Genomic DNA, 16618 nt, shown 5'->3' with positions numbered 1-16618 from the left:
ATAAGTGTCCTGGGCAGGTAAGAGTCCAAGATGGACAGGTGGGAGAAGAACTGATTAAAGCCACTAGGGAAGAGGATTGAGATCCCAGAGCAGGCGTCTGGAGCGCCCTCTCCACGCTGCACTGGGGCCACGCTAGGTCAACGAAAGAAGGGAAGAACGTACATGCCTTTTGGATCCCTCAGTCCAGACTGCGTTAGTTTGCTCCTCTGGGGATCCTGTGACCCCCTACAAAGTCGGGGCAGCAAGCGCGGTCCAGTGGCGGTAGGAGGTAGGGAAAGGAAAAGGGAGGGAGTGCCGCCCTCCAGGGAGGTGGGCGGGGCCAGAGCTCGGGCGGGCCCTAATAAAGGGCAAGCCGCGCGGAGCTGAGACTGGAGCGTCAGAGCGCGGTGGGTCAGTCATCGATCCTGTCCTTGCCTGTCTGCCGGCGCCCTTCCTTCCGTTGCAGTCACCGGTGAGTGCTGTTGGTCTGAAGCAAGCCTGGCGGGATGAGGCAGCCAGGGTTCCGGCACACCTCCCTTCCCCCTACCTTAGCCCGCCGGACTGTGAGCGAGGTCCCCACTCCAGCCCCTTGCGTGCCCCTACCGTGTGCGTCCATGCTGCTGTGCGTGCGGGTCCAGAGCCCGCAGAGGGGAGAGACTGCGGAGCCTGGGTTGCTTGGTCACTACTGGCTTGCCCCGCATGGGACCTGGAGCCTCTTCCCTTGAACTGCAGTAACACGGCCACCTTTAAGCTGCTCCGCTTCTTGCCCTGACTTCTCCTTCCTTTGCAGAACTGCTTGCTGTCTAGAGCCCAACCTCGCTACCATGAAAGTCTGGCTGGCATGCCTGCTCCTCTGCGCCTTGGTGGTGAACGACTCTGAAGTGAGTGGTTTTCTCGGGAAGGGGCTTGCAGGACCCCTAAGCAGCATCAGGGGAAGAGAGGGGCTAGACAGGCAGCTGGAGTCCTTAGGCATCCATAGCAGGTCCAGACTCCAGGGAAATAGGACAAGGTGTCAGTGGAGGGTTGAGCATCAATGAGGTTTGCACTATCTGGCAAGGAGGAAGAAGTCCCTGGGACTGCCTTCGCCCAAGGGCACCTGGTATGTGTGAGGTTTGCTTGAGGCAGTCCATGTCTGGATGCTGGAAACCCAGGGCCTTCATTTGGAGAACTGGCCAGAAATAAACAGAAAGGGGAGAGAGAGACAGGGGTGGGGTGGGGAGAGGATGAGAGAGAGAGAGAGAGAGAGAGAGAGAGAGAGAGAGAGAGAGAGAGAGAGAGAATACCACTGGAGGGGAGAATAGATTTTGAGTTTGGGGCCTGCTTATCCCTAGAGCATGTCACCTCTGGTGACCCCCCACCTTCATCTCTTGCAGGGCCGCCATGAAGTTGGAGCTTCTGATGAATGTGAGTATCTCCCTCCTTGCACAATAGTTGACTTCACAGTCTTGGAAAACCTTAGGAGCAAACCCTCCCTGTCCCTGCTGGGAGGCTGGCTCCCCCTTGACCCTTGTTTACCCCACTTTTGCATTTGCTAGCAAACTGTGGCTGTCAGAATGGAGGAGTATGTGTGTCCTACAAGTATTTCTCCAACATTCGCCGATGCAGCTGCCCGAAGAAATTCCAAGGGGAGCACTGTGAGATAGGTATGGGAATTTGGACTCTTCACTGGGAAGGAGGGGAGGCCCGGAGATTTCAGAACAGGGAAAGATGGGTGGGATGCAGAAGCAGGCAGAAGCTGGGCCAGGTGGTGTAGGTCTGTAAGCCCAGCACTTCGGAGACAGAAGCAGGATAGTAAGTTTAGGCCTAGCCTGGGCTACAAGGTAAGACCGTGTCTCAAAAGGTGGGTGGGGCGCAGCTAGAGAGAGGGCTCCGTGATTAAGAATGCTGACTGCTCTCCCAGATGGCCTATAGTTCAATTTTTAACACCTACGTGGTGGTCACAGCCATCCCTAACTCCAGTCCCAGGGGCCCAATGCCCTCTTCTGGCCTCTTCCAGTTATGCACATGGTGCACAGATTCGCACGTAGGAAAAACACCTATGCACATAAAATAAACAACAACAAAGAGGCCGAAGTCAGGAGTTAGGAACGCGGAGTCGCATAAAGCCCTGGCTACACAAATGGGAAGGAGGCTCCTCCTCGCGCTCCCTGCCGGGTCTGAAGCCATGTCACCTCGGAAATGCCTGTCCAAACTTCCTCCTTTTTCTAATATTCTGTAATCCTCAAATCATTTGTAGACACGTCAAAAACCTGCTATCATGGAAATGGCCAGTCTTACCGGGGCAAGGCCAACACTGATACCAAAGGCCGGCCCTGTCTGGCCTGGAACTCGCCTACTGTCCTTCAGAAAGCCTACCACGCCCACAGACCTGACGCCCTCAGCCTCGGCCTGGGGAAGCACAATTACTGCAGGTAGGTGGAGACCAAGAGTCCTTCCTGGGGGGGCTGGAGAGATGGCTTCCAGAGGACCTAGATTCCATTCCCAGCATCCACGTGGCAGCTCACAACAGTCTGTAACTCCAGTTCCAGAGGATCTGATACCCTCCTCTGGCCTTGATGGGCACCAGGCATGCACAGACATAAATACAGGAAACACCCATGCGCATTAAAACAAAACTAAACAAAACGCTCCTCCTGACCCTGTGGCCTCTTAGAAACCTCTACTACCAGCCCTTGGTATAATGGCACAAGATTCAGGTGTCTGGTTGAGCATTCCGTGGAAGGGAGGATATAGAGAAGGCATTTGGGGTTGCAATGACATTCCTGTCCCTTCATGTTACCAGGAACCCCGACAACCAGAGGCGACCCTGGTGCTATGTGCAGATTGGCCTAAAGCAGTTTGTCCAGGAATGCATGGTGCCTGACTGCTCCGTTGGTGAGTATCATTGACTGCTCACGTGATGATGGGGTGGAAGGAGACAAACTCATACGGTCCCCTTCTTCCACTACCGGAGGGATGAGACGTGAGGTCTGCCTCAGTGGGAGTCTTCACCCTTTGCTTCTCCCCAAAAACACGTGTCTCTTTCTTTTCTAGACAAAAGGCCGTCTTCTTCTCCAGATCAGCAAGGGTTCCAGTGTGGCCAGAAGGCCCTCAGGCCCCGCTTCAAGATCGTTGGGGGAGAATTCACTGTTGTTGAGAACCAGCCCTGGTTTGCAGCTATCTACAGGAAGAACCAGGGAGGAAGTCCTCCCACCTTCATCTGTGGTGGCAGCCTCATCAGTCCTTGCTGGGTGGCCAGCGCCACGCATTGCTTCATGTAAGTACCTCCCTTTGCCTCATCTCTCTGACCCTTCCTTCCCATCCCACCCACGTCCCTTTCTCCCTCCCGGTGGACGTCTCCCACCACGCCTCTTCACGCAGCTTGTGGCCTTAGGTACGCGTAGCGCGCTCTGAGGTCTCTGTGATGGAGAGGAGGAGGTAACAGGGCTTCGTGAGATCATGCTGATGTGTCTCGTTTCTCACAGTAATAACCCAAAGAAAGAAAACTACGTTGTCTACCTGGGCCAGTCAAGGCGGAACTCCTTTACTCCCGGAGAGATGAAGTTTGAGGTGGAGCAGCTCATCTTGCATGAAGGTTACAGTGCTGACAGCCTGGCCCACCATAATGATATTGGTGAGCAGAAACTTAGTTACTGGAAAGGTGGCAGCCAGCAAAAGAGGGGTCCAACGAAAGTCCAAAATAGTGACAGAAGTTGTTGGGGAAACTTGACGTTCTGGCTTTGGATGACAACAGGTGGGGAAGAGTTCAGAGAAACTGAGGGGTGTAGTGCTCCTCTGTAGAGACCTCGAGTTTCCCCAACAGGTAGCCTCTTCCGAGTGGAAAGAACCCTGTTGGCAAATGGTGTAGGCTGGGAATGCCCTGTTTGTGTGGAGGAGGGTGGATGCTTCTGTCTATATCAGAATATAGAATTTACAGAGCAAAGCCTTGGCAGGATTTCAGCTCAGCTCCCTCAGCAGGAAACAACCTGTTCAGCTGTATATGGTAGCTCTGGCTGCCTGAATATTCGTCATCAGCTGAAGAAATAAAGCATTTGGCGAATGTGGCGGGGGAGGCTTCTGGACGACAAGATGCCAGCAGCCGCTCTGGATGCCCCCTGACTCTAGCGCCATGGGTGTAGATCAGTGCTGTAGCTTTTGGAGGGGAGAGAGGATGACCACACGACCTGGCAGGTGATAATCTTTTCCCGTTGACCTCTCTTTTCTCCAGCATTGCTGAAGATACGCACCAGCACAGGCCATTGCGCACAGCCATCCAGGTCCATTCAGACCATTTGCCTGCCCCCAAGGTTTGGTGATGCCCAGTTCGGTTCAGACTGTGAGATCACTGGCTTTGGAAACGAGCATGACTGTAAGTGACAGTTGATGCTGGGGGGGGGGGCGGTGTCATGGTCCAGAAGCAAATGTAGCAGACTGCCACAGGAACACAGTGGGGACAGGGATAGAGGGAAGCAATGGGCAACCAAGTCAATGGGACCAACAGTTGTGGGTGGAGTCAAGGCTAGATTGGAATGAAAAAAACATAAGGGGTGTCCATACATGGGGTGTATGTTTTATCTTCATCCTTGGAGAGAGTCTCATTCATAGACACATCTTAATGCAAACATTTATTTCCTCTATCCAGCTGACTATATCTACCCAAAGAACCTGAAAATGTCTGTTGTGAAGCTCATTTCCCATGAACAGTGTATGCAGCCCCACTACTATGGCTCTGAAATCACTTATAAAATGCTGTGTGCTGCTGACCCACAGTGGGAAACAGACACCTGCCAGGTAAGACTCCCAAGCATCCCTTTTCATCACTCCCAAGCTCCCCACAGCTCTTGGATTTGATCTGACAGCTCTGTGGAGTTTCTTTCCACCCAGCATCCTAAGAATCAAGGACTTAGATCTTTGGAAGCTTGTGCCAATCCTTACAGGTTCAAACATTTGGCATGAGCCTGTGCTACACACTTTAGACTAAAAGGACAAAGACTGTTAAAAAAAAAAAAAAAGCCAAGCATGATGGAACACACCTATAACCTCAGCATCCCTAGCACGTTGGAAGCTGAGAGGGAAGGATCATGAGTTCAAGGTCAGGCTAAGCTACATAGTGAGAATTCAAGGTCTGTGCTACATAGCAAAAATATGTAGTAAAAATAAAGAGAAATTAAAAAAAAAAAAACAACAACAAACAAGGATGGGTGCCTTGCTCAGTGGTACAGAGCGCTTGCTTAGTATTCTCAAAGTCCTGAGTTCAGTCCTCCACTCAGGGAATGGAGACCATAAGTAAAACCAGCAGTCTGGAGGGCATAGCTTAGTTGGAGGAGTACTTACCCAGCATGAATGAAGCCCTGGATCCAATCCCCAGCACTGGGTGGAATAACCCACACCTATAGTATCAGCTCTTGAGGGGATCGGCATCAGAAGTTCCCAAGTGACTTCTTCAGCTACATAGTGAGTCCAAAAGCCAGTCTGGAATACGTAGGATCATGAGACCCTGTCTCAGTCTCCAAAACAGAAACAAACAGCAACAACAAAAGAGATAAATACTATTCACATCCCTCCTGGGCCTTTGGCTAAGAACAAGTGAGATCAATATGATTCTCTAATTCATTGTTCAGGATCCGTTCACTGGGAATTACAAAAGATCAGGCATTAGGAAAGGGAGGAAAAGCCTTAAAGAGAATATGACGTGGTAAATAGAGAGATGGAAGGAAGCCAGGCGGTGGTGGCACACGCCTTTAATCCCAGCACTTGGGAGGCAGAGCCAGGTGGATCTCTGTGAGTTCGAGGCCAGCCTGATCTACAGAGTGAGATTCAGGACAGGTACCAAAACTACACAGAGAAACCCTGTCTCAAAAACACAACAAACAAACAAAAAACAACAACAACAAAAGAGAGACGGAAGGAAAAGAGAAGCATGTTTCAGTTGAAAGAACAAAGCCGAGACTGAGCATGAGGTGTTCTAAGGTGGGGAATGGCAGGGTCTGGGAAAGGGGGGTTGAACAGTGGCTGACAGATGCTGGGTAGAAGTTTTACACTCCATAGGTTGTAAAACAAGGAGTTGCCAAGGTCTCTGATTCAAGTTACCTCTCCCTGTTATCAGGCGTGGCTGAGTGGTGGTGGCCCTTTCCTCGTGTCTCCCAGAGCTCACCTCTTTTCTTTGGCTTCCCAGGGAGACTCTGGAGGACCTCTGGTCTGTGACGTCAATGGCCGCCCAACTCTGAGTGGGATTGTGAGCTGGGGTCGTGGATGTGCAATGAAAAACAAGCCCGGTGTCTACACGAGGGTCTCATACTTCCTAAACTGGATCCAAACCCACATTGGAGAAGAGAATGGCCTAGCCTTCTGATGGCCACCAGGTAGCAGAGGAGAGAAACAGATGGACCACTCACTTCCATGTTGCCCGTCACCTCTGCAGCAGGGTCCTCTCTATCAAATGTAGGGAAGAAGCTGAGACGGACAGACTCTGCACTGTTTGCTTGTGCTGCCCAGCAGGGTAAGTGCCGACAGTTTGACCCTCAGACCCAGGCCTGGGTGCTGGCCACCCAGACCCCCTGACCAGGGTGGAAAGTTGGTCCTGACTCAGGATGATATTGATCAGGAGTTGTGTTTTTCTGGACTAAAGCCATCTGAAGTTGTAAAAGCGTCTCCTGTGCAAGTGTAGGAGGGGAGTTGGTTCCCCTAACGGGTCATTCATGAGGTCTGCTGTTGGGAAAGGAATGATTTCCCAATTAGGAAGCATAACAGCTGAAGTATTTTGAGGGGGCTTTTCCAGGGTGAGAACAGTGGTTTGAGGAGTAGAGACACTATCGGCTTGAGGGATTGGCTCTAGCATTCCACAAAGGGATCCGCAAATACACATGTGTGTGTGTTTGTTCACTGTGCGCAGGCTGTGTGTGTAAGCCTGAGCAAAAGCTGGTGTGTTCCTGTGTCTAACGCAAGTCTAGGCATTTCCCTAAACTCTGGACTGTGATGCCGGGACCTCTCAATCTTCCATGTGATGCTCCACGTGAATGTATCATTCTCAGGCATGACCCGTGACCAGCACTAAATGTCTGTTTCACTTTTTACATAGATGTCCACTTCTTGGCCAGTTATCTTTTTTACTTATTAGCCTGGTCATCCAGTCCTCACTGGGTGGGGTAAGGAGCACTCTTATATACTTAATATTTAATAATTATGTTCTACTATTTTATTTATATCTATTTTTATAATTCTGAATAAAGGTGATCAATAAAATGTGATTTTTCTGAAGATTCTGGTTCCTCCGTGGTTCTCTATAAGGGAAGTGGGGGAGGGTAGCAAAAGAAGGAATAAAGAAGGTGATGTGCATCTTAGCATCATTTGGGACATGCTTAGGCTCTTCTGGACAAGAATGCTTGCATGAGGGAAAACTGTTAGTCCAAGCCTTCATAAAGGTCCATGCCTTCAGTAAACCTGAAAGATAAATAGAGATTGATGTGAACTCAAGGTCAGCCTGGACTACACAATGATTTCAAGGTCAGCTAGGCTACATAGCAAGACATTGTCTAAAAGAAAAAAAAATCCACAAAGAAAGAAAAGAAAAAGCTGATGCAAACAAAATAGCAGTGTGAGTACTGAAGATACGGCCACACGGTGGAGAGTACTTGTGCATCTGTTCCTGCAGAGAACTGGAGTTCGCTTCCTGCCCCCACTTCAGGTGTCTGACAACCACTTGTGATTCCTCGGGCCTCTGTAAGCACCAGCATCATAGACACATACACGAAATTAAAAGTAAATCTTACAAAAAAAAAAAAAAAAAAAACCAAGATGAAAATATCAGTGTGAGTGGGTATAAGGTCTCATGCCTGGTATCCCAGCCTGGGAGAGACTGAGGCAGGAGGATTGAAGTAAGTTTGAAGACAACCTGGCTACAGAGTACAGTTTAACTTAAAGCAACAACAAGATAAACCTTTAATCTTAGGACTCAAAGGCAGGTGGATATTTTGAGTTCAAGCTCAGCCTGGTCTACAGAGTGAGTTCAGGACAGCCAGGACTACACAGAGAAACCCTGTCTCAAAAAATAAACAAATGATAAAAAAGAAAACAACCACCTGGCGGCAGTGGCACATGTATTTAATCCCAGCACTCGGGAGGCAGAGCCAGGTGGATCTCTGTGAGTTCGAGGCCAGCCTGGGCTACAGAACGAGCTCCAGGAAAGGCGCAAAGCTACACAGAGAAACCCTGTCTTGAAAAACAAAAACAAAACAAAACAAAAAAAGAAAAGAACCAAACACAAGCCATTGTGAATCTGATATTCCAGAAAGAGAAAACGTAATTTTCCATGGTGTGTGGGGGCTGATAGTGAGTTCTGTGTGTTGATGGAGCATATCTGCGTTTAGTGGCCTGGGAAGGCAAGGTCGGGAGAGGTCTCGGGCTGACCTTCATAGCCCCCAAAGTTAGGAAACAAGAAGGGGCTTGGTGAGTATTTGGGCTGAGCTGCATCTCACGATTGCTTCCTCAGCTGTTGTGCGGCGTGCCTCTTTTATTTATTTATTTATTTATTTATTTTGGGGATGGAGACTCACTGTATAGCTCTGGCTGGCTTGGAACTTAGTATGTAGACCAGGCCTGTCTCCGCCCACTGAGTCCAGAGATTAAAGGCATGCACCACCACATCAGCAGTGTGCCTCTTTTAGAACTGTATACACTTGTCCTTATTTATTTATTTATTTATTTTTAATTGTGGTACTGAATATTAAATCCTACATCTTAGGCCCTTGCTACCTTCTTATTTTATTTTATTACTTTGAAGCAAGGTCTTACTAAGTCACAAGGCAGCCCTTAAACTGACTCTGCAGCCTAGGCAGACATTAAACGTGTGACCCTCCTGCTTCGGCCTCCTGAGTAGCCAAGATTCGATTGTTGGCCTGTTCAGTGAGGCCCCACTCAAAGTGATCCTCTTTAGGATTGGCTATACCACATTCTCTTTACTCTGCTCCCCCCTCAAATCCTTGGGCTGACCTTAGCCAATAACATTTGCTCATGTGGAAACCGCTGGCCCATAGCACCCCCCTCCATAGGTACCATTCAGGGAAAAAAATAAAATAAAATTTCCCATCATCTGCATGTGGGCTAGTGCTGTGTTTTGCATGTTAATGCCACTCATTGCTATCTGGAAGATCAGGGAAGTCAGAATTAAAGCTGGATGATGTCCTAGTAGGGGGGACCACATAATTGGAATCAAACACCAGATTCTGAAGAACTGAGGTATACATAGAAGGCAGGCTGGAAGATATAATTAGATGCGAAAATATTGGAATTTCCAAGTCATGCTTGTGAGTTTTGGCAATGTTTCTTATTAGAGTCACCTGAGAAACTTTTAAAAATATCTACACACCTATGCTCTACCTATGATTCAGGTCAGGGCTGGTGCCAGGTCTGTGATCTTGGGAAAACTCATGAGGTATTTTTGATATGCACCACTGACTAAGAACCTGAGGCAACAATTGGTCAGAATCCATGAAGGGCCCAGGAAATTCAAGACCATGAATGAGTTCTCTGCATGAACAGCCAGTTTTCTGAGTGGAGTTTTGAGGATACAAAGTCTCCTGGGTGTTCTAGGGACCCCTGAACTTTTAATCCCGTAACCAAGCACATTTTTCCACACAGCACAGCTGTGTGTTTCAGCATGGGTTTTGCAATCAGGTGGCCTGAACTAGAATCCTGGCTTTTAACGCCAGCTGTGTGGTTTGGAAAAGACCATTAGCCTCTCTGGTCCTCTGCCCATGTTGCCTCCACCGTAAAGGAGATAACAGGGCCAATGAGAAAGCTCACTGGACAAAGGGGCTTGCTGCTAATCCTGACGACCTGAGTTTGAGCCCCAGCACCCACATGGTAAAAAGAGAGAAATGACTCCTGGAAGTTGTCCTCTGACTTCAGTTCAGTGCCGTGGCACATTTGTGCCTGTACAAATACACACACACACACACACACACACACACACACACACACCCCTGTGGGGGGAGGGGGCACCTAAGTAAAGCGCCCAACCACCAGCTTTCACAAAGCTAAGTAAATATCTCAGGGTTTAATCCTTCCTGGGAGCAGGGATTTGCCGGGAAAGAAAGGACCTGATTAGAAGAAGCTAAGGGGCCCAGCCCAGGCTAAGTTGCCATTCAGCTGCTTCATTTCTTCCCCTGGGGCCAAGAAGGATCTTGTTCAAACTTGAGCAGCCCCAGCAGCATCAGGGCTTCCAGACACTGAAAACAGGAAGCATGAGCCCCACTGGCAGATTGAGCAATGAGGCCGCTAACAGGGCAGACTGCTTCTCAGTCACCACCTCTCTCTCCCCTCGGCTATCTTGTCCTGAAGATGTAGCTGCTTCCCCAACAACTGTTTCGGGGCTCTAGATTCTGATTCAGCTCTCGCCCTCGTTCCAGGAAGCGGCTACTGTGTTATTTGTAGCCTTCCTCTACAGTAGGAAAAGCAGAGGCATAGAGACATGGAGAAGCCTGCACAGGACAAACGCATCTGTAAATGCAGAGTCAGGCTTAGAACTCAGGCAGCTGGCTCCCGAGTCCACAGGCCCAAGGTAAGGAGAGGGTTCTCAGCCACCGGTTTAAAGAACAGCCTCACCCTGATCAAGCAACCTTAGCCTTTTCTGCTGAAATCTGGTTTCACTGAGGTGGTTTCCGTTTTCACCAGAATTCTTCCTTTTGAAATATTCTGTGGCCAATTCAGTTATCAGGACTCCACTTCATTCCCATACATGCTGTGTCTTTCCCAAGCCAGCACCCCACGCCAGCCACACCTCTGCACACTCACTCTGGTTGAATCCACCTTCCTCCCCAGCAGGAAACATCTGAGCTCTCCCTTGAATCACGCAGTGTGAAGAGCTGCTGACGAATGTTTAAAATACCAGCTCTCTTGAGATATAGTTCATATACTATACAACTCATCCATTTACAGTACCCAGCTGGATTTTTTTTTAATATATTTACAGAGTTGAGCAACATCACAATCAATTTAGGACATTGTCATGACCTCACAAAGAAAACGTGAACCAATGAGCAGGTGCTTCCTTTCTCTTCCGAGGTCCTCAGCCCTAGGCAGCCTCTTACCTACTTTCTGTCTCTGTGGGTTTGCCAATTCTAGGTACTTCAGATAAATGGAATTATATAAAACACAATCATGCCTCTTTCAGTTAGCATCATGCTTTCAAGTTTCAGCCATCCAGCAGCGTGTCTCAACACTGCTGCTATGTTTTAAATAACACATTGGGAGAAAACCTTGCAGTCACGTTGAGATTAAGCAACCACATTCCTTCTTTCTTCCTTCCCTTCCTCCTTCCTTCTTTTCTTCTCCTTCTTCCTTCTTCTCCCCCATGCCCTGTTCTTTTTTGAGACGGCGTCTGCCTATGTGGGTGAGGCTGCCTTGGAACTCACCATGTAGCTCAGATTGGCTTTCAACTCAGGAGCTTTTTGCTTCTGCCTCCCAAGTACTAGGTCTTTCTTTTTAAAGATTTTTTTTTTATTTTTTATTTTTTTTATTTTTCTGAGACAGGATTTCTCTGTGTAGTTTTGATGCCTGTCCTGGATCTCGCTCTGTAGCCCAGGCTGGTCTTGAACTCATAGAGATCTGCCTGGCTTTGCCTCCCGAGTGCTGGGATTAAAGGCGTGCGCCACCACCGCCCGGCTGTATTTTTTATTTTAAAGAAAAATATTTACTTTTATTTGATGTGTGTGACTCTTTTGCCTGAATGCATGTAAGTCTACCATGTGCAATGAAGTACCCATGGAGCCTAGAAGAGGATGTCATTTTCTTGGAACTGAAGTCACAGATGGTTGTGGGCTGCCGAGTGCATGCTTGAAACCAAACCTGGGTCCCCTGCAAAAGCAATCCCTAACTGAGGAGCCACCTCCCCAGCCTCCCTCTCTTACTTTTTTAAGTACACATGTGCCAAGAATTCTTAGATGCTGGTGATATAAGAGCAGACGAGCCAGACTTTGTGGTTCAGGAGCTACAAACTGTAGAAAGGAAACAGAACCATGACCACAATCTAATGAGATGATTATTACAATAAAAGTATTTATAAAATGCACAAAAATACAATAATGGACCTCTTTATTCTGCTTTGGGAGTCAAGGAAGATTTACAGAGGAGAGAATATTTCATTTAGTTCTTTAAAGATGCATAAAATTTGCCAGATAAAGAAGAAAAAGACATTCTAAGCCTAGGGAAGACTATGGAGGCATAAAAAGAGAAGATGTCCTCAAGAAATGACAACTAGTTTGTAGTGGCGGAGCCAAGACTCTAAATGGCAAAAGCTGACGAAGCAGCTGGTAGATGAAGGAGCTGGCAGGATCCAGCAGGTGAAGGTTCTTTTTTCTTTTCTTTTTTAAGACAAGGTTTCTCTGTGTAGCCCTGACTGAACTAGGCTGGCCTCAAACTCACAGAGATCTGCCTGCCTCTGGCCCTCAAGTGCTGGGATTATAGGGTGTGCCACCACCATCTGGCTTGGTGATGGTTCTCGTGAGGGCTGATGCTCTGTAACACACCATCCCCTTCAGACTAAATGCAGCAGCTTCTGTCTTAAGACCGGTTTAAGTGGCCCCTCATCTCCTTCCTCTAGGAGTCTGCCAAAATGTTGGTCCTGGGAAGTCCTGCTAGTTAAACCTTTTGGACATCACTTCTGGCTTTCAGGTACTACTTTTTTTTTTTTTTTTCAAAGTCTAGAAAGCTAATTAAGGTTAAGGTGCTGTACCTTTCTTTGTGCGTTTGCACATGCGTGTGTGTGTGTGTGTGTGTGTGTGTGTGTGTGTGTGTGCCTGTCACAGTATACAAGGGGGTGTCAGAGGACAATGGTGTGGCAGTCAGTTCTCTTCTACCACGTAGTTACGAGGGAATGGACTCAGGCTGCCAGTCTTGTCAACAAGGACCTTTTAAACCCACTGAACCATCTTGTTGGCCCTTATTTTTTCTTAACTAAGAATTCCTACCCAGTTGTAAAAAGAACTATGCAAGTAAAATAATCTCATAGTATTCAGTACTTTTCAACATCTCTGGCTCTGGGGTTTCCTTTTTAGTTTAATCTCCTCTCTTTGACTTTGGATATTCGGCTTCCCAGAGCCTGATATTAAGTCCTTTCTTGTTCCTACTCTAAACTTTCTCTAAAGAAATCTTACTCATGCTCAGGCTTAAATCACCAACAAGAGATGACTCACAAATGCTTGTCTCCAGCCAGACTTCTAAATCACAGTCCCTTATTTTCTTTCTATTGCCTATTTAGCATGCTGGTTGACTGTAGCTCATAGCCACCTCAAAATCAGCTTTCATTGTTCTCGGTTCCAACCTCATTTTCTTCCATTGGTCTCTGGAATGGCAGTACCACAGCCATACAACTATGCAAGCCGGAAGTCTTGCACATCAATTATCTCATGGCTCCTAGCTTCTCAACCCTTTGATCCCATCTATTACAAAATCTTAGGGATTTGCCCAACATCTCTTAAAGTTTTTCTTTTTAAAGACAGGGCCTCACGAAGTCACTGTACATCAAATGCTCTCTTGCTTCTTCTACCTCCCAAGCTCTGGGATCGTAGACATGCGACATCATGCCTGCTTTATGTGGTGCTGGGGGTCAAAGCCAGGACTTGGCACTCTTCTGAGCCCAGTGATCTGTTTCTTTCCATCTCTGCCACCACCAAGCTACACTCAGCTCTTGCCTAGCAGGATGTCACAGCTTCCCATCCCGTTCCTGCCACTGATTGCATCTTTCCTCTTCCCCTCCCACACCAGATCCCGGTCCAGTGCTCACTTAAACAGAGGAAACAACTGAAGTGTGAACTTGCTTGTGGACTTTTGCTCTTAATAGCTCTCTACTGGGTGACTTGTGCCCTCCCTCAGCTCCTAAGCATCCCCTTCTCACCTGACTCAGCTGCTCTCTCATTAGCAAATCCTCTGCTACCAAGTGCTCTTACACTTGGTGTTTCTTCATCCTGGGACTTTCTTCCTGACCTTCTTAGGTTCTTCTTCATACTTCCAAGGTTTTTGTTGTTGTTGTTTTGTTTTGTTTTATGAGACAGAGTTTCTCTGTGCATCCCTGGCTATCCAAGAACTCACTCTGTAGACCAGGCTGACCTTGAATTCAGAGATCCATCTGCCTCTGCCTCCCAAGTGCTGGGATTGAAGACATGCACCACCGCTGCCTAGTATCCAAGATTATTTTTTCAGTTAAGTCTTTTCTAGGATGCCTGGGCCTACGTAAGACCTCTTTCTCTGTGACCACAGTCTTCCTGTGCCAGGTCTCCCTATCTGACGTGTTAGTCACTACTGCAACTTCTCATTTGCTGTATCATCGGTTGATTAATGTGCGTACTTTTCTCCCACCAAATTACATACTCCATGAAGTCACTGAATATGACAGACATCTAATATTATTGAATAAATGCATTCTGTTGTATATACTACGTTTTTAAAAATAATTGTATTCTGGGCCATGTGTGGTGGCGCATGCCTTTAATCCCAGCACTTGGAGAAAGAAGCAGGCAGATCTCTGTGAGTACGAGGCCAGCCTGGTCTACAAAGCAAGTTCTAGGACAGCCAGGGCTGTTACACAGAGAAACTCTATCTCAAAAAAACAAAAACAACAAAAAACAAAACCTAATGAATGAATGAATGAATAATTGTGGTCATGTTCTATACATACATTTTTATCTTTTTTTCTTTAATTATTTTATTACCAGCTTTTTCCTTTGGCATAAGAAATCTCTCCAAGCTGGGTTAGTGTCAAACACCTTTGATTCTAGTACTTGGGAGGCAGAAGCAGACATATCTCTGTGAGTCTGAGGATAGCCTGGTTTACATAATGAGTTCTAGGACAGCCAGGGCTATGTAGAGAGACCCTGCCTCAAAAAACAAAACAAAAAACAAACAAACAAACAAACAAACAAACAGGAACTCTTTCCAAGCAGTATTGGTACAGCAGCTTGGAATGGTTAATAACACTCATTCAATTTACCTTTCAGAATTGAGGCATCATCGATAAAGTATGTGACCGTTCTTGTAAATATCTACACGAGACAGTATGATTTGCATTTCGAAGGAAACGTGGGGAAATTTCTGTTGCCACTCCCACCCCGGCCTTTCTGTTTGTTTTCTTCCTACTCCCTACCCCACCCTACCCTAGCTGCGTGTGTGTGTGTGTGTGTGTGTGTGTGTGTGTGTGTGTCTAAAAAAGCCAGGCACGATGGCACACGCACCTATAATTTCAGTATTCCTGGGGCAAAACCAAGAGAATCAAGAGTTCTAGGCATCCTGCACTAATCAAGACCCCACCTAAAAACCACAGAACCTCTTCTCAAGGCAACAATAAAATTCTGCTAAGAGACGGGCATTCTTAGCCCAGGTTATGAAGTTTGGGATCTTGTAGGGGACTCGAGGTTTTTTGATTCATTGCTTTATCTTTTATTCACTCACCTAACACTCTGAGGGTCGGTCAAGAGGCCGGCACTCTGCTGTAGCCTCACTGAGCTAAGGGTCAAGTGAGAGAACCAGACTAACAACTGAAGAGGAAGACATGCAAGACGGGTGTGTGGGGCCTCAGAGAACAAAGTAGAGGAGGTCGCCTGGAGTGGGACTCCAAAGGACAAACACAGGAAGGAGAGATGGCGTTCTGAGCAGAGGGCGCATCACATACGAAAGTGAAGAAGAAGGAACCGCGGAGGACTCAGTGAAGGGCAGGCAGTTTGGTGGCTACGTCCGGGCTGCACTGGAAAGGTTTGGCCGAAGGAATGAACGTGTAGGGCCTAGGGGACTCTGCTACATGAAGGAATTTGGACTTTATTGTGACCGGGGGCTCATCAAAGAGCAGTGTGAAAAAGCTGATAAGGATTATTGGGCCTAGATGAGACTAAGAACCAGCAAAGCCAGTTTGGGAACTATTTCAGTTAGCCTCAAGGGAACTGTGAGTGCGTGAATCATGAGTATGGGGCATGAGGAAGGCAGAGCACCGATAGAGGAGATTTGTGGAGATGCAGCAGATGATGCTGACTCAGAGCCGGAGGAGGAGCACTATCGTTTGGTTTAGAGTCCTGACTTTAGACAGATAAGGTCACTTGAGATTTTTCAAGTGAGAAACCGAGGCTCCACGGTAGGTGATTTCCCTGAAGTAACGTCGAAGGAGGTGGTGGAGTCGGGGGCACCAGTATCTCAGGAAAGCTCACACGGTTAATGATCTCTGACTATCCACCTAATGGGAGACCTTCCCCATCACCGTGATCACTGAACCTTGATGCTATCCAAGCCTGTATGGTCTACGCCTGCTTCTGACATGTCCTGGGTTTGTTCAGCCCTGTGACTGGGGTTCTAACTCCAGGAAATTCTTCAAAACCTCCTGTGCTGAGATGCACTGTCAGGAAATCAGTGGATGAGTCTCTGGTGTGTATAAAGAAGTCAGCAGATGTTGGCTTTCCTTGCCTTGTGATTTCCTAAAACTGAGAAGTTATGGTGTTTTCACAGAGCACATGCACTTATTAGATAAGCAAATTCTAGCGTGCAGGCTACAGAAATACAGCTTTTAGGAGGACTGCGTAGCTAGTATCTTCTCATCCCAGTTTCCAAATCCTTCCTTTCTGTAGTCTGCCAGTTGCCCCAGAATTTTTACCTCCCCTTTGTATAAAATTGCGTCTCTCAGCAG

The 16618-nt window shown here is 47.6% G+C and overlaps 1 protein-coding gene across 1 annotated transcript; it reads left to right on the top strand.

Moving 5' to 3' along the window:
* Nucleotides 1-340: 340 nt before the first annotated feature.
* On the top strand, nucleotides 341-7216 carry Plau (plasminogen activator, urokinase). Its single transcript, XM_028879760.2, has 11 exons — nucleotides 341-451; nucleotides 770-860; nucleotides 1353-1383; nucleotides 1515-1622; nucleotides 2216-2390; nucleotides 2762-2853; nucleotides 3013-3235; nucleotides 3444-3592; nucleotides 4187-4327; nucleotides 4601-4749; nucleotides 6134-7216. The coding sequence occupies exons 2-11, from the start codon at nucleotides 804-806 to the stop codon at nucleotides 6308-6310; spliced, it is 1302 nt and encodes a 433-aa protein (XP_028735593.1). The 5' UTR covers nucleotides 341-451; nucleotides 770-803; the 3' UTR covers nucleotides 6311-7216.
* The last annotated feature ends 9402 nt before the right edge of the window (nucleotides 7217-16618 follow it).

Source organism: Peromyscus leucopus, chromosome 9 (genome assembly GCF_004664715.2).
Source record: "Peromyscus leucopus breed LL Stock chromosome 9, UCI_PerLeu_2.1, whole genome shotgun sequence".
Classification (NCBI taxonomy): domain Eukaryota; kingdom Metazoa; phylum Chordata; class Mammalia; order Rodentia; family Cricetidae; genus Peromyscus; species Peromyscus leucopus.
Note: the sequence above shows the minus strand (reverse complement) of the source record. Positions and strands in the feature narration are given on the sequence as shown.

Coding starts and splice junctions, on each gene's coding strand:
- Plau (XM_028879760.2), top strand. CDS start 804: ATGAAAGTCTGGCTGGCATGCCTGCTCCTCTGCGCCTTGGTGGTGAAC. Junction 2,854..3,012: donor GGTGCCTGACTGCTCCGTTG/GTGAGTATCATT, acceptor TTTCTTTTCTAG/ACAAAAGGCCGTCTTCTTCT. Junction 4,328..4,600: donor CTTTGGAAACGAGCATGACT/GTAAGTGACAGT, acceptor TCCTCTATCCAG/CTGACTATATCTACCCAAAG.